The 21359-nt window shown below is 35.3% G+C and overlaps 1 protein-coding gene across 4 annotated transcripts in view; it reads right to left on the bottom strand.

Moving 5' to 3' along the window:
• The window catches only part of CERT1 (ceramide transporter 1), a 129005-nt gene that overhangs the window by 59546 nt on the left and 48100 nt on the right, over positions 1 to 21359 (bottom strand). For 3 of the 4 annotated variants that reach the window (XM_004270818.3, XM_033430041.2, XM_004270819.4), the window contains 3 exons: positions 12699 to 12806; positions 11762 to 11900; positions 6880 to 6963 (listed from right to left, as the gene is read on the bottom strand). In XM_004270818.3, the coding sequence (XP_004270866.1) occupies positions 6880 to 6963; positions 11762 to 11900; positions 12699 to 12806 (331 nt within the window). Of the gene's footprint in view, positions 1 to 6879; positions 6964 to 11761; positions 11901 to 12698; positions 12807 to 13703; positions 13793 to 21359 lie in introns of all 4 variants that reach the window. The other variant, XM_049707694.1, reaches the window with a different exon arrangement.

Raw genomic sequence — 21359 nt, 5'->3', positions numbered from 1 at the left:
TATGTGGGAGAAAAGGACAAGATGATAATCATGTTTCATAGAGTAATGCATGTTCCATTAACATTAAATTGCCTCTCAATGAGTTTCATCAAGAGTATACCTTGATTTGACAGATTAGTTAATATTTACTGTCATTATTTTATATAGTAGATGACAATATGCTCTTGTATATTGTTTACAAAACTGGAATACAAGTTACAAAATTGGTTAGAAAATATGGTTAAAAATATAGTTAAATGGGAACAACTGGAAAATATAATAGATATAAAAAATCCATGCAAGTAGCCAACTTTGACATGTAATTAATACAATTAATCATTAGAAATAAGGGTTTAGGGGTAGGAAATTTCTGACTTTAGATTGATTTAATCTAAAGTAGAGGCCAGGGAGTTCCCTGGCAGTCCAGTGGTTAGGACTCTGTGCTTTCATTGCTGAGGGCCCAGGTTCAATGCCTTGTCATGGAACTAAGATTCTACAAGCTGCATGGTGTGCCCCCCTCCCCCCAAGAAAAAGTAGAGGCCAAAAAATTGAACAGTACTAAGTCAGTGAATTTATTTACCCTTTTTAAAAAATTTAAGTGTACATTTTATTTATTTATTTATTTATTTAGCTGCACCACACAGCTTATGGGATCTTAGTTCCCTGACCAGGGATTGAACCCAGGCCCTCGGCAGTGAAAGCAAGAGTCCTAACCACTGGACTGCCAGGGAATTCCCTAGTCTTTTTATAAATACCAGCTTTACTGAGATATAATTTTCACAGCATAAAATCACTCATTAACACATACAATTAAATGATTCTCAGTATATTCACAGAGTGTACAAGCATCATCACAATCAAACTTTAGGACATTTTTATGAACCATCCCCTCAAATCCCACATACATTAGTAGTCACTTCCCATTTCCCCCAACCCTACTGCCCAGTTCTAGGAAACCACTAATACAGTTTCTGCTCTACGATTTGCCTCTGAATATTTCATATAAAGTAACAATGAGTGGTCTTCTGTGACTGGCTTCTTTCACTTAGCATAATATTTTCAAGGTTCATCCATGTTACAGCACATGTCAAGTATGTTATTCCTTCATATGGCTAAAAAATGTTCCATTTTGTTTATCTATTCGTTAGTGGATGGATGTTTGGGTTATTTCCACTTTTTGACTGTTATGAATAATACTGCAATGAACATCCATGTACAACTTTTTATATGGATGTATGTTTTCATTTCTCCTGAATATATACCTAGGAGTAGAACTGCTAGGTCCAATGGTGACACCATGTATAATATGTTGAGGAACTGCCACACTGTTTTCCAAAGCAGCTACACCTTGTTATGGTATTTCTTTCCGATTACAGCCAGCCTAATAGGTGTGAAGTGGTGTCTCACTGTGGTTTTGATTTGCATTTTCCTGATGGCTAATGAGTTGAGGAACTTTTCAGGTGCTCACTGGCCATTTGTATATCTTCTTTGGAAAAATGTCTATTGAGATGCTTCGCCCATTTTTGAACTGAGATATTTGTCTATTATAGATCTGTAAGAGTTCTTTATGTATTTTAAATACAAATCCCTTACCAGATAAATGATTGGCAAATGTTTTCTCCCATTTTGTAGGTTATCTTTTCACTTTTTGATAGTTTCCTTGAGCACAAAAGTTTAAAATTTTGCTAAAAATCAAGAAAGCTTTGCCTTGCTCAAGGTGATTAACTCCTATATTTCTTCTAAGGTTTTATGGTGCTAGCTCTTTTAATTAGGTTTTTGATCCATTTTGAGTTAATTTTTGTGTTTGTGTGAAGTAGCGGTTCAACTTCATTCCTTAAATATGGATATCCAGCTGCCTAACACCATTTGTTGAAAAGACTTTTTTCCTGAGTTGTCTTGGCACTCCTGTGAAAAGTCACATTTATTTTACTATAAATGTGAGGGTTTATTTCTAGACTCTCAATTCTATTCCACTGTTCTATATATCTTTCCTTATGCCAGAACTATACTTTACTGTTGCTTTTGTAGTAAGTTATGAAATTGAAAGTGTGAGTCCTCCTACTTTGTTCTTTTTCAAGACTGTTGAAGCTACTCTGGGTCATTTGTATTTCCATATGAACTTTAGGATTAGCTTGTCCACTTGTGCGAAAATCCTACCTAGGATTTTGGTAAAGACTGGATTGAATCTACAGGTCAATTTGGGGAATACTGAATTTTTAACAATATTAAGTCATCTGATCCATGAACAGGGCAAATCTTTCCATCTATTTAGGTCTTCTTTAATTTTTTCAATAATGTTTTGTGGTCTTCATAATATAAGGTTTGTGCTTCTTTTGTTAAATTTATTCCTAGGTATTTAATCCTTTTTGATGCTGTTATAAACAAAACTATTTCCTTAACTTTATCTTCATATTCTTCATTTCTAGTGTATAAAAAATACTGGGTTGGCCAAAAAGTGCCTTCAGTTTTTAAGTAAAAATAAAAGACAAATTTTTCACTTTTACCATGAACTTTACTGAACATATGCACCCTTTTGTTCCACTACCTTCTGCCATTTTTCAAGCAACTCCGTAAGTCCATCTTCCCAAAACTTTTTATCTTTTCGAGCAAAGAATTGTTCCAGGTGCCTTTTATAGCTTCCAGGGAACAGAAATTTTTTCCATTAAGTGAATTTTGTAAAGACCAAAATAAATGGAAATCCGAAGGTGCAATGTCTGGTGAATATGGCGGATGAATCAGAACTTCTCACCCAAGCCGTAACAGTTGTTGCCTGGTCATCAAAGAAATGTGCAGTCTTGGGTTATCCCGATGGAAGAGTATGCGTTTTCTGTTGACTAATTCCAGATGCTTTTCATCGAATGCTGCTTTCAGTTGGTCTAATTGGGAGCAGTACTTGTTGGAATTAATCGTTTGGTTGTCCAAAAGGAGATAATAGAGGACTCCCTTCCAATCCCACCATATATACAACATCACATTCTTTGGATGAAGACCAGCCTTTGGTGTGGTTGGTGGTGGTTCATTTCACTTGCCCCACAATCTCTTCCGTTCCATATTATTGTACAGTATCCACTTTTCATCACCATCACAATTTGTTTTAAAAACGGACTGGTTTCATTACATTTAAGGAGAGAATCACATGTGGAAATACGTTCAAGAAGTCTTTTTTTCCTTAACTTATGTGGAACCCAAACATCAAAGTGATTCACATAACCAAGCTGGTGCAAATGATTTTCAACACTTGATTTGAATATTTTCAGTATGTCGGCTATTACCCATGTGGTATAACGTTGACTGTTCTAAATTAATGTCTCAGTTTGATTGCTATCAACTTCAACTGGTCTACCCTACCATGGAGCATTGTCCAGCGAGAAATCTCCAGCACAAAACTTCACAAACCACTTCTGATGTGTTCGATCAGTCACAGCACCTTCTCCATATACTGCACAAATCATTTTTTGGGTTTCAGTTGCATTTTTACCTTTCTTGACATGCAGCATAAAATGCTGAAAATGTTGTTTTTCTTCCATCTTTAATATTAAAATGACTACACAAAATTTCACCAATTTTGATAAATCTTTTTTAAAATGCACGCTGATATGCCAGCTGTCACATACAATCTAACAAAATTGTTTTGAATGACGTTAAAGCTGCCTAAGTGCTACTAGAGCCTCTTACAGAAAAAACTGAATGAACCTTTTGGCCAATACAATACAACTGACTTTTTGTATACTGATCTTATATACTGCAGTCTCAATTTATTAGTCCTAATAGGTTTCTAGTGGATTCCTTATGATTTTTCTCTATGTAAGATAACGGCATCTTCAAACAGAGAAAGTTTTAATTCTCCCTTTTGAATCTGGATGCTTTTTATTTATTTTTCCTGCCCAGCTGTCCAGGTAGAATCTCTAATACATTATTGAACGCAAGTGGCAAGGTTGAACAATAGTTAGGAACAAGGTTGTCTTGTTCCTGATCTTAGGGGGAAAGCATTCAGTCTTCCACCATTAAAAGTGATGTTAACTGTGGGTTGCACTAAGAGATACTGGTTATCAAGGCAAAACTGGCCTCAGAGAATGATTAGTTAGGAAGTGCTCCCCCTATTCTACTTTTTGGAAGAATTTGTGAAGAACTGGTATTAATTTTTCTTTAAATGTTTAGTAAAATTTACCAGTGAAGTCACTGGAGCCTGGGCTTTTCTTTGTGGGAAGTTTTTTTACTAATTGTGTCTCTTTACTTATTATTGGTCTATTTGGATTTTGTAGGTCTTCTCGACATAGTTTCAACAGTTGGTGTCTTTGTAGGACTTTTGTCCATTTCATCTAAGTTATCTAATTTGTTGGCATACAGCTGTTCATAGCATCCCCCTATAATCTTTTTTATTCCTGTAAGGGCAGCAGTAATGTCCTCCCTTTCATTCCTGATTTTAATAAGTTGAGTCTTCTCCCCTTTTTTCTTGATCAGTTTAGTTAACAGTTTGTCAACTTTGCTTTTCAAAGAATCAACTTAAAGTTTCATTGATTCTCTATATTGTTTTTCAATTCTCTTTCTTCTTTATAATAAATGTGTTTCACCTACAAATTTCCCTCTAAGTACTGTGGCAGCCCATAAGTTGTGGCATCTTGTGTTTCTGCTTTCATTCACCTCACAGTATTTTCTAATGCCCTTGGTGATTTTTGTCTTTGATCCACTGGTTATTTATGAGTGTGTTAATTTCTACATATTTCTGAATTTCCCAAATTTCTGTTATTAATTTCCAATTTCATTCCACTGTGGCTGGAGGACATACTTTACTTGATTTCAGTCCTTTTAAACTAATTAAAGCCTGTTTTGTGGCCAAGCATAAGGTCTATAATAAAGAATATTCCATGAACAATTGAGAAGAATATATATTTTTCTATTGTTAGGTGGAGCGTTCTGTGAATGTCTACTAGGTCTGTTTATTTAGACTATTCGAATATTTTACTGTCTTGTTGATCTTTATCCTACTTGTTCTATTCATTATTGAAAGTTGGTTATTGAAGTCTCAAACTATTACTATTGACTTGTCTCTTTGGTCAGTTTTTGCTTCATGTATTTTGGGGCTCTGTTGTTACATGCAAATACGTATTTTATTGTCATAAAATCTCTCCTTTTGTCTCTAGAAATATAATTTTTAAAAGATAGCATAGAATTTAACAGAAGAAAACTTATATAGAGGTAGATGAGAAGTTTGTTCACAAAAGATTGAGGAAACATTCCTTTCACTGTGATCTAGAACTCTTAAAAGTCTTTAACTAAGGAAGGTGTTTTCTAATTCAAAAATTTCTCCTCTGCTCTAATCTTCAAATTACTTTAATTGCCTTTCTTCTCATCTTAGAATATCTGGAAGTTTTACTCCTGTTTTAGTCTTCGCTGCATAACCCCCATTCCTATTCCTGGCATATTTACTAGTAGGTTGGTAAACTAGTTCTAAATTTTAAAAAACTTCAGTACAGTTACATCACAATATTTGATCTAGACCTAATCTTTAATAATGGCCCTAATGGTAAGAACATTACAATGACCACTCCCAAGAACAGAGTATTATTTTTCCCTCTTCCAACAGTTGATCAATCTAGGACTAAGACCCTGTTTCTGAGAGATGACTAAAATACCTTAATCCCAGACTACAATCAAGTAGTTCCAGATTTAAAGACTATGCTCTGTTCACTTTACCGGATTACACTCAATGCTTCTGACTAACTTATTTCTAGAGCTTAGCCATAAAAAGACACTTTCCACCTATGATGATTTTCAAGAGTTAATTTCCATCAACATTAAGAAAGGAATTCTGTTCTTTAATTGAAATATAGTTGATTTACAATGTTGTGTTAATTACTGCTGTACAGCAAAGTGATTCAGTTATACATATATATACATTTTTTCATATTCTTTTCCATTATGGTTTAATCACAGGATACTGAATATGGTTCCCTGTGCTATACAGTAGGACCTTGTTGTTTATCCATTCTATATATACCAGTTTGCATCTGCTAATCTCAAACTCCCAATCCATCCCTCTCCCACCCCACCTCGCCCTTGGCAACCACCAGTCTATTCTCTGTCGGTGATTCTGAAGAAAGAAAGTTGCTTATTTGCAACTTAAAAAAAGTTTTAGGAATCCATGCCAGCTTTTTCTTAGGATATGTTAAAAGAAAGCACTGACCATGAATCACAAGTTTCTGTCACAACCTCCCTGCCCACCCCTGCCCCATACATAGATTCCACACATAAGTGATACCATGCAGTATTTGTCTTTGGTTTATTTCTCTTAGCATAATGCCCTCCAGGTTCATCCATGTTGTTGTAAAACAAAGGTTCCCAATCAACAATTAAGAATTCCATCTAATGAGTGAGCCCTTATAAACAGAGCAACAATTAACTGATATATGAAATAAACTGATATATGTAATAAACCACCTTGCTCCTGAGTCTATAAACAATTGTGCTGTGAAATCAGTGATTTCAGTAATTTTCCTTTAATAACACTGATTATATACTTTGCAACACCAGTTTATCAAGTGGAGAGAGAAAAGAACATTAACAGAGAGAAATACACTCTAAAGAAACATTCAAGTTCCATTACAATGTTTCCTCCCTAAGAAGTACTTTTTCAGTACTAGAAACTGATTCTACCAAATACTGCTGAAATAAGAGGCCAATGTCTAAAATTTAGAGTAAGTCTTTGTCAGATGAGCTGTCAGATTATTTAACGTCAGAATGTATATTTTACCTACATGTCTTTTCTTAGAAGAAAAATTTCGCTTTCCAGCTTAAAAAAATTTTAACTATTCCATTAATTATTCTTGTTATATAGTTAGTTATTATGTAACTTTAGAAAGTGTATTTTACCAAACTGAGGGGGAAAATTTTACTACTTACCCTTTTCTTTATTGCCATTGGTATTATGCAAGAAGTCTCCATCAGAACGTGTTGTAGGAAAGTCATCTTCATCATCTTCTACCACTAAGTAAAATATATTTAAAGATATCAGGATGAAAGCATATAGAAATTAACCAGTTTATTCTTATGTTCAACGGAGTAAATATACTCTGGATTCTGTGAGTACATGGTTTTATTCATCTTTGTATTTTCAGTGCTTATCAATGTATGCCCAATAAATATGCTGTGGAATGTCTTTAAATACATTCTTATAAAAACTGTACCCATTCTCATTTGTGTAAGGGATGATACTGAGATACGATTTATTCTGTCCTTTAAGTCTTCCTATCTCTTCCTCCTGACCTTGGGGAGATTTCATAGTTCTACCAGAGGCCTACAAAGACCGAAGAGGACAGTAATGGTACATGCAGAAGATACTTTATCTTGCCTCTAGGATATGCAGGGAAAATATAATGACTTATAGATGTGATATCAATTTTAATTCATCCCAATGTGTCTGTGCCTGGACATCCATTTTAACCTACCTAATTCCAGAAAATACAGAATCCCCTGTGTTCTTCCACATACCTCTTTCTTCTACGTACTATCCCTTTTTCTACCGCCTAACATACTTAATCCTCTGCACTATGTATTCCACTTCTTAGTGCAAATTTCTAAACCTCAGCCCCCAACCTTATTCTCTGTTTCTGAATGGCTTCTTTAGTTTATTATCATTTGAGGAACTCCCTTTCTACCGAATAAATCTTCACTTTAAACTAATGTCTTACTCCTTGCCTATCTCTCTTTACATCAGGAGTAATTTGGCTCTATGAGGAACATTTCATCTATTTTTAACTCTCTCTCCAATGGATGCAAAGCCCACTACTATTCCTTACTCCCTCCCGTGACTAAATGGTAGTAATTACTATGGAAAATACCTTTATTCTGTACTACAATTTTCTAATTACTGGGCTATTTCATTTTTTTCATCACCTGAAAATTTTGCACTCATCTATAACAACTTTTTCAAATCATAAGCTGCTATTATCTACTAACACCTACTATTTTATAACCAGCTAACTGCTAACAGTATCCAACTGACATTTTTCTTTTCCACATCCATCATTCCTACAGACTTCAGTATCCATATTGAAGCCTCTGCAAACGCCTTAGTTCCAAGATTAATCAAATTCCCAGATTCTGTGGATCTCTGTCTTTTCATCAATTAATTTGCAAATATGGTCAATTCTAAGAAATTAACTACTACAGTGCTGCTCTGATTTTAAATCATTACTGATTTTAAATCATCAGACAACATCCTGACCTTGACTCATTACTAATCTGATTAACTGCTCTTAAATACTGAAATGTCTGCATTTCACTTGTCTCCTCAGTATCTACCTTGGGTTCCTAAAGATTCACTTTCATATCTCTAACCATCCAATAGCCTAGTACTACCAAACAGGGATTTTCAGCCTTCTTTTTCTAGTAAATACTCAAAATATAAGACTGATGAAAACAAGAGCTGCTCTGGCTAAAAGAGTGGCCCTCCCCCTTTCCTTCCCAACCAAGCACTCCTTGTCCATCATTGAGGCACCTTTAAGGGATGCCTGACATGATTTAAAAACACTGTCCTAATACAAATCTCCCATCCCAATCAGACTGGTCTCCCTTACCAGCCCTCAAATCTATTATGCTAAATTCCATCTCTCGATCTTGTACATTTCTGCTTTCATTATCCCAGCAATAATCCAAATCAACCACATTAATAATAGCAACTATTATTGATTTTTTGCTATTAAGCACAGGGCTAATATACATATTCTGATTTAAATCTCACAATCATATGTGCTGGATACAACACCCATGTTACAGAGGAAAGAGATGTGCAGAAATGTTAAGTAATCTACTTCAAGTCATCAAACTAATAATGAATAGAAGAGCAAGATTAGAACCTTTATGTTTAATATGGTATATATGTCTTGTTTTAAAATATATGTTTAGGTCAGAGATAATGTCTTCTACTTCTGTAATCCTAGAGTATCTGGACCTAAATGGTTAATTAAATCTTACTGAAGTGTGGGGGGTGTGTGTGTGTATGTGTGTGGTTAAGTCTCCTTACTAGCAATTACGATAAAACTTTTTAAATGAAAACATTGAACACCTAAAATGAGAGCTTGCTATTATCATTTCAATGACACACTTAATGAAGAACAGTGATTCTTCTTAAAAATTTTTTAAGTCACAGATAATTTAGTCTTGATAATTTAGTGAAAGTACATCTATAGAGATCCTTAGGTCAGCAATTCCAGTCTATAGTCGAAGTAGGAAACTATGGTCCATGTTCTTATTTCACCTTTACCCAGCATGTACTCTTAAAAACATTTCTTAAAATAGCCATTTATAGGGAAATCAGTTGTTATATACTGAATTGTGCCACAACCAAATTCATATGTTGAAGTCCTAACCTTCCTGTACTCCAAAATGTGACTGGACTTGGAGATAGGTCTTTACAGAGGTAATCAAATTAAAATGAGGTCATGAGGATGGGCCCTACTTCAATATGACCAGTGTCCTTATAAGAGGAGGAAATTTGGACACAGACACTTACAGAAGGCAGATGATGTGAAGACACAGGGAGAAGATGATCATCTACAAACCAAGGAGAGAGGCTTAGAACAGATCCTTCCCTCATGGCCCTCAGAAGAAACCAAACTTGCCAAAACCTTGATCTCACATTTTTAGCCTCCAAAACTGTGAGGAAATACACTTCCGTTGTTTAAGCCACACAGTCTGTAGAGTACTTTGGCGATGGCATCCCTAACAACTAATACATTAGTCTATGACTGCTGCTATATAATAAAACATGAATAATGTTTAAAAATATTTTTCAAATCTTCTACACAACATGGTTATTATTACATCCCAACTTCCACTCCTTCCACTATCACTTTTGTCTTTAAAATGCTATATATTATTGACGTGAATCATTTAAAAATAAACAAGGAATCCAAACCTGTATACATCCTGTTTTAGTTTAAAGGGCTATTTGCAAGCAAATGAAAGCTGATGTGTAATGTCTAATTTGACAAAAAAAAAGTATACATACTTTTTTAAATTAATGAGAAACAGAAGTTCAACTGTCTTTATTTTTAGAGAAATAAATATTAAATGTTAAAGAACCAAAAACTTAAAAGTGCATCAAATATAAAGAACTTCAAGGATACTTCAGGTAAAATTAAGTGCTTTAAGAGGAATATGGCCTTCCGCTTCAGGCAAAGATGGAATAACAGGGAGAGAATTTATACTCTAGCATGAAACTAAAAAATCAGACAAAATATATGAAACAATGGTTTTCAAGATACTGGATATTAGGCAACAAAGGACAATGATCCCTAAGGGCTGGGGAACAAATGATGTGAGTGCTGTGAATGCTCCAGCTTACTGCCATGGGAGAGTTTCCAAGCTGTAGAGTAATGAGGAACCCAGGAGGAGCCTGGTAGACTCTCTGAGGTGAAGAAATGGAGCTGAGAATCCAGAGAGACAAAGGACAGTAGAGTTCACAAGGCAGAGTACTTGGGAGGAGACAACTGTACAGAGAGAGAACTCTGGAGATGGGCAGAAGGTCCCCCTGAGTATTTCGCAGAGTACTGACAGCACATACAAGTTGAGGAACTATAGAGGTCATAGAAAGAACCATCTGAGAGGATTCCACCAGGGAAGAGTACCCAAAGCCTATGTGGGGCAGGGAAAAGCACCTGTTCCTATAACACAGACCTGGAATAATTCACAGGGAATTGGCTAGAGAATGCGAAACTGCCTTGGCACAGTCTTAGGGAGAAATGGAAATACATTATTCTAAGGTTCTTAAACAATACAGGAGGTGGGTATATTACTTGAAGGGAGACTGTAATAACTTAAATGTGCATACTATAAACCCTAAAGTAGCCATATAATAACAAAGAGTATAACTAAAAAGCCAACAAAGGAGATAGAAAACGGAATTATAAAAAATACTCAATCCAAAAGAAGGCAGAAGAAGGGAACAAAGAACAGAGAAGACAAAAAGAATATGTAAGAAGGGGTGAGCTCACGTCCTTCTACTCCACCATCTTGCCAGCAAGTCAACAAAAAGAATATGAATTCAGATCAAAGACATTTAATAAGACCAAGAAACGAAACCATGTTAGGCAACTTAGTTATACTGGGTATGAACTCAGAATGATTTAGTAATACTGTTATGAGTAGTTCATTTTTGCCCATTGTAACAAACTAAGAGAAAAATTAAAGAACAGATATTGACAACACCAGTAATATTTAGCAGTAACAAATGAAAAGTAACTTCAAAATTCACATTATAACTAAAGATCATCTCTCTTAAAAAAAAACTCACTAAAATTACTTTTACATGTGTATGTAATTCCATTATTGACTTCTTCTATGAGAAAAAGGCCAGAGGAAGGGAGGGTGACAAAGGGAAGGAGAGAAAAAGAGGTAAAGAGGGAGAGGAAGAGGAAGAGCAAGGGATGAAAAGATCGACTGATTCCAGATCTGGAGGATTTAACATAAACATATGCTTGTCTCTAAGACTTGTCATAGGGTACATTTATTAGACATAATCATGTGAAATGCCCCATATTATCAAGATGATATTATATTTTTTAATGGAATAAAGAGTTCAAAAACCATTTTAAAATCTTCAATGATATCTGGTATGGGTGATCAGATTAATTAGGATGTTATTCAAGTAGACAAGTTATGTGGACACTGAAATCTGTTACATTAGAGGTGTACAGCAAAAGTGACTATAATTACCTTCATCACTTAAAGACATTACCCTTAAGATCAAGAGGCTTTAAATAGTGGTAATAGCCTAATTAACCTTTATCCCTTTGAAGTTCATCCTTGGAGACAGCATCAGCACAGGCATCAAAGTACTTCTGTAGAGTATCGACTTGTCTGCATAGGATATCTCTAAAGGTTTCCATTTCAGCCAATTTCTCACGTAAACTGTGGCCCTTCTGCAAAACACAAAACGGGGAGATGTAATCCAAGTTAACAAAACTAGAATTTGTTTATTCTTAGTCCCATGGTATTTCACCACCTTTTAAGGTCTGTATCTTACTATTGAGGGCATGGAGTAGGGAGAGTTGTCAAGTTCAATGTATTATTTCCAGGGACAGACTTGAAACTCAGTAATTAATGGCTTGATAGTGATAAGCCTGAAGGAAATGAGAGCAAGCCTGACAACTTGCCACTACAACATTTAATATTTTCAAATTAAACACTGTGATGATAAATTGTGAAAGACTTTAAAATGGGCAAAAATATTACTGGGTGTCCTTTGAAAGGAATAGTAAGTATCATCCATGATACTTACTGGGTGCCTGATCATATAGAAGTCTTTGATTTCATTGCATTTGAGCTATTTTACAACTTTTTAAGTCATAGAAAACTGAGAGTAATGTAAATGATTCTTGTCCATAGAAAAGCAAATGAACTTTGTCCAGTGGAGGTACACTGGTTACTAATGTGTGACTATTGATTAGTTTTGCATATATTAGCAAAATCATTTCAGCATTCCTCACATTCTTCTTTGAACTACATTTTTTCTTTAACATCTTATTTCATTAATGAATGAAACAAAATCTCTGACGTGTGTTCATTTTATTTTTATGAGTCATGATTTTACCTCTTAAAAAACTATTCTGTAACAACTTCAAATAATTTACATTGTAGGAAAATTCTTTCAAAAAACTTATTCTATCAAATAAGTTCTGTTCACAACATTCAGTACTAAAGCATTCATAACCACAAACCTTGAATGAAGACGTGGATGTTGCAGAATAGCCACTTGCTCCAGACACCAGTGACACCATTGAGCCATGTCGACGCAAGCTGGATTCAGATCCATATCCAGACTCAGTCTAAAAAGGAAAGTAAACTACATGAAAAAAATTAAATAAAAAATACTTAATCATCACAAGAAAAAAACTTTTTAACTACGTGAGGTTATGGATGTTAACTAAACTTACTATGGTAATCCTTTCACAATATATACATATATCCAATAATTATGCTGTAAACCTTAAACTAATACAATGTTATATATCAATTATATCTCAATAAAACTGGAAAAATACTTAAGAGAAAACAAAAGTTTCCCTATAAATTAATAAGGTTATTGCAAAAAAATTTTTTGTTAAGGTTACCGTAACAATAATTAGTAGTTTGAGTTCACTCAAGAAATATAGGCAATCCGCTGGCATAAGCAATGCTTTCAATTCCTAACTGCCACTTCATTTAGAAATTTACTGAATACCAACTACATGCTGGGCTAGTTGGCTAAAAGAGTTTAATAATAGGAAAACTACCTACAGAAGGTAAATTCATAGAGACAGAAAGTGGAACAGTGGTTATCAGGGGGCTAGAAAGAGGGGAGAATGAGGAGTTAGAATTTACTAGGTACAGAGCTGGAGTTGGAGAAGATGAAAAAGTTCTGGAGATGGATGGTGATGGTGGTGATGGTTGAACAACAATGTGAATATACTTAATGTCACAGAATGAAATGACAGATCGTCATGCATATTTTACCACAATAAAAAATTTTGGTAGAACAAGGACCAAAAAAAAAAAAGGAAAACTTCTTTATAGATGAATTATTTACCCTGACACAGCTCAAATACCACTGTCTCAATGAAGCCTTTCCTATTATTCCAGATAGTCTGTCTCTGTATTCTCAACCATTCTTAACATATCATGATTATGGCATTTGCCACTCAATTTTAATAGTTTACATTTTGTAACTACTAGTGGACTTGTACCTTCTGTAAGAAGACTGTATTTCTTCCATTTTTGTAGCCACCTTGACAGTTCATGGCACAAAGAAAATCCCCAGTTTTGCCAGTCTATTCTGTAATCACATCATAGAAGATAACTGAACTCTTTTTGGGGTTTAGTTAGACTCAGAACTGTGATCTAATTTTGATGGAGTTGGCAATCTTTAAAGTATCAATTTTGCATCCCATCCTCCTTAGGAAAATGCAGTACTAAAAACATGGACAAAAGAATTAAACATTTGAAAAAAACAACTTCCAAGTACCTAAAACCTGCTCAAGTATTTTGGGATCTCTGATTTCTTCCTACTGTTATTCTTTTACAAGTACTGTGCATAATTTTAATCCTAGACACTAAACTTAAGAGGTAAAATAATATCTAATCATTTTTGGCATCACACCTAGTGCAGCTTCTTAAAAATTCAAGCTTCCAGTACATACCGGTCGCTAAAGATTCAAAGATTGTCATACTTTAATAATGCCTGTTCATAAAATACTCTACCTATAAACGGTACTGCAATATATTCCTAACTCTTAATTTACTAACAAATTACATATAAACTCATGACTAGATGGAATCAAAGGTACAATAAATTGAACCTCAATAAATTAGCTAAAGAAAAATAGGTAAGCTTGTTTCAGTATCACAGAATCCCACAAAAAGAAAATTCTAATTACAGAAATCATGCAATTCATTAAAAAAATAAGACTTCTTATCAAATAATGTCCTGGAACAAAGGTACTGAGCTAGGTTCCTTAACTAAAATGGCTCTAGTTTCTCTTTCTCGTTTGACAATAATGCTAACTTTCTAAGTATAGTGTTTCTACATTTTAATTGTTGTACTGGTTTGGTAAAGTTTTTCGTTAGATTTAAATATAGAAGATTGGAATTAAAAATAAGAAAAATCTGGGCTTCCCTGGTGGCACAGTGGTTGAGAGTCCGCCTGCCGATGCAGGGGACACGGGTTCGTGCCCCGGTCTGGGAAGATGCCGCGGAGCGGCTAGGCCCGTGGGCCATGGCTGCTGAGCCTGCGCATCCAGAGCCTGTGCTCCGCAGCAGGAGAGGCCACAACAGTGAGAGGCCCGCGTACCACAAAAATAAATAAATAAAAATAAGAAAAATCTACCTGTGATGGACCAAAAATATAAGGTACGTACTTCAGCAATCACTTATCTCAGACACCTATATGTCATTCATTTCTCAACATAAATTAATCTGAACCGTCCATTTAAGTACAAAACTACCCCATAATTTACAATCAAAATTTTATTTAAAAACAAATTTTGGATATTTATTTGAAAAATATTTAAAACCAAACAATTTCAAATCCAAATCCAAATGAATCTACCCTCTCCATTTACTTGCTTTATATCAATGAGTCCTAAACGGAGTAAGTCAAAACTTTAAAATCTTGAAACAAAATATAAACACTACAAAGCTTTACTAAATGTTTTTTGACTATGAAACATACTTCTTACATCCTTGCCTGTTTTTTCAGGTTCCACGATTTCAAAACAGTAATATCTCCTTACAACAAAGACATGATAGAACAAAACACTCTACTATAGCAATACTGTTGCTATACATTTTAAGTAATGGATAGTAAATGAATGTTGAGGCTAAGAGTTTAGAGTAATTGTATTTCTACCTTTAATAAAGTTTCACTTAAATAAACTGCATTATAAATTATATACATCATTCCAAGGAAAAAGAAAATAAAGTATATTCATGAAGACCAATTCCATTTTATTCAATTTAAATAATGGGGATTCATTTGTCACTCTATGTCAGTACCTGCACTGGGATAACTTTTAAAATAAATAATTTAAGTGTTTAACAAATACACACATGCACATACAAATGAATTCTCACTGTTTAAAAACCGGTCATTCTGGAAATGTCTATAATTGTGCCAATGATGCTATCATTGCATAAAAGATTCCTGATGGTACTACCACAATATTTAGAGTAATTTTATGATACAGCCACAAAATGGAGCTATCTAAAATCATTTCACGGAGTTGCAGAATAAAACTTTTAAAGCTGTTTCACTACTTCAAAGAAATAGCTATAAACTGTATAATTAAGCTTGACTGCCTTTCATAGTCACATGACATGGCTCTGATTTAGTACTGGATTTCTCTCAAAAATCCAATCTATCATTAAGATATCAGTATTTTAGAAACACTTCGTCACAGGGGCTAAAATGATTCTAAAAGATAAGTTATAAAACTATTCTGAAAAGCAGCAATGTTGTTGACATCTATTTGGCTTTCCAAGATGTCTACTTTAAGGCAACAATACTCATTCTGAATTTAACAAGGTCTGCTTTTCGAAGGTGGGGGTGAGGGAAATTTCCAAGGATGGAAATGGGAAGAAATTACTTTATGGTCACAACTGATATACACTGTTAAATGTTCCTCAAAGTCTTGACATGCCTTTAAAATCTCATTGGTATGATTTTAGGGATAATACTTTAAAGGCATGCTGGCTTTTTCTTAACCCTATTCTTCCATAAGAAAAAAGTAGAGCTTACTTACAAGCTCTAATCACCAATACAGTATTTTTGAAAATACCAGTTTCCATCTAAAATTAATAATGTGGAATTCAAATACAGTTACTATAGGAATATTTCCTTTCAACATATACGCTTTAAGGTCCCTCACACAAATTGCTTTGCAAAAAAAACCCTTCTTTCCCAAATTTGTGTGTTTGTAAGCAGTATTCCTGAACATGTTTTGCATGAACATACAATGACATTTTGGTTCAATGAAACACTTATTGAACATGTCCCGTATAGAACAAGGCTGGGTTCTTTTAAATATTACAGTAATGAGGCCACACCTCTGTTATAACATTCCTCCTTATTTTGGGGGTGGGGAGTGTAATCTTTTGGCCACAAGAGGGGGTCAGTAGCACTTTCCAAGCAGTATACTTGGAAAGCTGACACAAAGGTTACTATTGGTCAAAGTACAATAGTAACCTTCAGACTAAATCCCTTGCATGTATGTACCTGTACTTTCTGTACCTTGATTTTCTGAGAACACCTAAAATCTTGATAAATTAAGTCATATAGTTCAAAGTTATGAATTTAATAAAGGACCAGAAATGCCTAAGAACTGATTTGAAAACTCCCTTAAAGTCACAGCTAAATTTTATAGTTTGGCTTATTCATGCAGGAGATAAACATATATTTTCATTTTGCACAGTTTGTTCATCAGCCTATCTATACTCCAAAAAACAGTGGTATAAAATAAAGGAAATAGGTTGGCTTATTATTTTTTTTTCATAGCACCTGCCTTTTGAAAAACTTATTCATTTTCCTAATAACACTCTCCAGCAAGAAGCACAGCAAAATAACTGAGAAAGAAATTAACTTCCTCATGGTGTCAAAAATTACCTATTTTGTGGCATAGTCTCCCTATTGTTTCTTCCCATTTTAATTATGGGAAGAGAGAAAATAGAAGATTAAATGTTAACATTAGAACAATGGAGCATTTTCCAGAAACTGAAATTCTGAAACCCATAATAAAACCAAATGCATTTTAACATTAGAACAATGGAGCATTTTCCAGAAACTGAAACTCTGAAACCCATAATAAAACCAAATGCGCTTGCTATGTTGCCAGCACCCACACATCTACTTTCAATATTAATATTTTAAAGCAAACCACATGAGAAGACACTATAGCCAGGAGAACAATTTAATCAATAAAATTATGGTTTACAGTATCATAATAAGTTACAATGGCAACAATTTTATTTATGATTGTAGGTAAACATATATTATTTGCTATAATAAAATTTGGCATGACAATTTCACGTTTATAAATATTAAAATCTCATCTGTTTAGCCTTTCAAATACGTATGGATCCCCCGATAGCCTCTGAAATATAAAGAACACAATGATAACAGACAGAAGACCTGCTCGACTGTCACTGTCACCACTATACAACTAGACAAGTCAGTCATTACTTTCCTGGACTTAATTTTTTTTTAATTAATTAATTTAGTTTGGCTACGCTGGGTCTTTGTTGCGGCACCCGGGCTTCTCTAGTTGCGGTGTGCAGGCTTAGTTGAGGTATGTGGGATCTTAGTTCCCCGACCAGGGATCGATCCCGGGCCCCCTGCATTGGGAGCACAGAGTCTTAACCACTGGACCACCAGGGAAGTCCCCTGGACTTAATTTTCTTATCTTTAAAATGATATGGCTAGTCTAGAATTATAATTCTCTATACTAAACCTAAATACCAAAACTTAGGCTAAAAATGTATACATCCAGTGGAGGCCAAATATAAGAAAGTCGTTTGTTGAACCAGCTGGGAAGATTAAAACGTAACACAATTGGACTTCCCTGGTGGCACAGTGGTTAAGAATCTGTCTGCCGGGGCTTCCCTGGTGGCGCAGTGGTTGAGAGTCCGCCTGCCGGTGCAGGGGACACGGGTTTGTGCCCCGGTCCGGGAAGATCCCACATGCCGCGGAGCGGCTGGGCCCGTGAGCCATGGCCGCTGAGCCTGCACGTCCGGAGCCTGTGCTCCGCAACGGGAGAGGCCACGACAGTGAGAGGCACGCGTACTGCAAAAAAAAAAAAAAAAAAAAAAAAAAAAAAAAAGAATCTGTCTGCCAATGCAAGGGACACAGTTTCGAACCCTAGTCCAGGAAGATCCCACATGCCACGGAGCAACTAAGCCCACGCGCCACAACTACTGTGCCTGCACTCTAGAGCCTGCGAGCCACAACTACTGAGCCCGCATGCCATAATTACAAAAGCTCGTGTGCCTAGAGCCTGTGCTCTGCAACAAGAGAAGCCACCGCAACGAGAAGCCCATGCATTGCAACGAAGAGTAGCCCCTGCTCGCTGCAACTAGAGAAGAGCCTGCACAGCAATGAAGACCCAATGCAGCCAATAAATAAATAAATAAATTTTTATTTAAAAAAACACTATTTATTCAGAAGAGCAACACTAATAATGTATCAGATGAGGAAAGGTTCAACCTACAATGTTTTCCAGAAATTGCAGTACCTCATGAATCAAAGAAATTTTAAAATATATTTAAGAAAATGGTATTATAAAAGATTTTATCCATTTCTAACTGCTTAGAACCCAGCAGCAATACAGTTAACTTCACTGAGTAGAACATTTGCTTACCCTCAAGATACTTTTCTCAAATCATACTGGAATGTTTCCTAGTCATTCTTGTATCATAATTTAAAAACCAGCAACAAATAAAATACTTCCTTTGAAGGTCATTTATGGACCTTAGTTGCGGACCTTACTTGGTTATTCATTTTGCATTTTCTTCTAATAAGCATGAGATAAGCTTTCCTTTACAGAAATATCTAAATAAGCAATGTTGTAGTGATATGAGGCTGGAAGGGTTAACCAAGGCCTTATTGCACACCCTAGTTAAGTGTTAAAAGAATGCTAGGGGGGTAAAAGAAAATAAGACACTGCCTATGGAAATCCAAAGTACTAAAAAAATGCCCAAATACAAGATGATACTGTAGAAGTAGAGAGTTAACAATAGCTGCCTCTACTCTCCTTGATTTCAGAGCTTCCTCTTTCTTACAGTTTTAATTTAGGGTTTTGAACTCCATGACACATTGTTTTACCTATAGGAGAAATTAAAGTAGACTTAACAGGAAGCTATGAGTACAGCCTCTGCACCAAAAGCTTTTTAAGAACCCAATCCGTGATACAAAAGATACAAAGTTAGTTACATAAACTAACTTTGACACTCTGAAACTCAGTCTTATCTTTTAAACCTTCCCCCTTAAGTCCAATTGTCATTTCTTAATGACATTAAAATGGAGGTAATGGGCTTCCCTGGTGGTGCAGTGGTTGAGAGTCCGCCTGCCGATGCAGGGGATGCAGGTTCGTGCCCCGGTCCGGGAGGATCCCACATGCCGCGGAGCGGCTGGGCCCGTGACCCATGGCCGCTGAGCCTGCGCGTCCGGAGCCTGTGTTCCGCAACAGGAGAGGCCACAGCAGTGAGCACTGAGTTACTTTGCGTACCACAAAAAAACCAACCAACCAACCAAACAAACAAAAACAAAATGGAGGTAAGAAATAACTAGATAAATCAAATGAGGCTGTATAAAGGAAGACTGCTAAGCAATTTTTCCACCCTAGCTTTAGAAGGTGAATACTAAAGGATAAGGGAGATCTTTCTTGTTTTGCTCTGAGAAGAGGGCTGATGAAAGAGTTGAGCAATTTTACATGGATATTTTATATATAAATTTCAGAGAGCCACCCTGGATAAATTATAACACCAAATACCAATAGTAAAAGCTAATACTTAGGATACTTACTTTGTGCCAGGCATGATGCTAGTGCTTTAAGTGCATTATCTCACTTAATCCTTTCAATAGTCTAAGTAAAATGGGCACTAATATTATACCCATTTATAGGTGATTTTACATAATGAGTCATGCAAATGATAAGTAAGGGAGCCAGGATTTAATTCCAGATTCAAGGGCCCACGATGTTAATCATTACTATGTTGCTTCAACATCCAGAGACTTTGCTTCTACTTCTCTCAAATCTGTCCCTTTCTCTATTTTCCCAATGCCATTTTCTAGTTATGGTCACCTAGTGTCTCATTTGGATAAATCCTCCAGATTTCTAACTACTTTTAGTCTTGTTCCTCTTGAAATCCTTTCTTAGTGTAGCCAGAGTGGTCCTTTAAAAACAGACATCTGATTCTTCACTTTCTGTTTTAAATCCTATTTGGCTCCATATTTTCCTTGGATCAAGTCCATACACTGCTTATAGGTCCCTGTTAGAGGTAGAAGTACAATTAAACTAAACTACTATCAGCCTCCATATTCACTTATTATCCATTATTTAAAATGTGTTGTATCAGTACTGTTGTAATGAAGTCTTTTGTTCTAGCATCTGTTTGTTGTAAGGAAATATGTCTTGAAATAGTAGAACTTGAAGAAATAGACAAAGTTATAAGAAATGTGCTTTATAGTGAAGAAATCTTTAATAATATTTTGTAATATTTATATTACATCATAAGTGCTTAATAAGTGTTAGCTACCATTCCTTCTTCACCTTCCCACAAAGGCAGGATATTCCTTTATATCTCTACTCCAGAAACACTTATACAGAGGAAAATAAATGTAAAAAGAAGCTAGCAGGAGATGTAACAAAATACCAACACTGCTCATTAACTTTCTTAATTTATGATTTGTCCTAGAGAAAAGGGCCAATGTAAATGTATTTTCTTTTAGAAGGAAGTTTCATAGGCACAAAATTAAAAGGTCATAATCCCATTCTTTTTATCTAATTGCAAAGAGACGACAGTGGCAAAACAATTAATATTACTTTTTGAGGCTCCCTTAGATGTCCCAATAAGAGAAAAAACAGATTTAATATGTATAAGTAGTACTCGCAGGATTGCTGAAACGTTAAGATGGTATTTGGCTAGGGGACTTGAACCATTAATTCTTTCCTGCAAGGATCCTAAAAGAAATAGATGCACATAAAACAATGGTCAGTAAATGAACATTCTTAATTATTCTGGGGCTTTGGTCCCAAACTTAAATTTTCTATAATTCCTTTCTTAGGGGGTAAGGGAGGAACGGAGATCTATATCAAACATGAAAAGATACCCATAACTTACTGTTGAGTGAA

The sequence above is a fragment of the Orcinus orca genome, chromosome 3 (assembly GCF_937001465.1).
Source record: "Orcinus orca chromosome 3, mOrcOrc1.1, whole genome shotgun sequence".
In the NCBI taxonomy this organism is placed as follows: domain Eukaryota; kingdom Metazoa; phylum Chordata; class Mammalia; order Artiodactyla; family Delphinidae; genus Orcinus; species Orcinus orca.
Note: the sequence above shows the minus strand (reverse complement) of the source record. Positions and strands in the feature narration are given on the sequence as shown.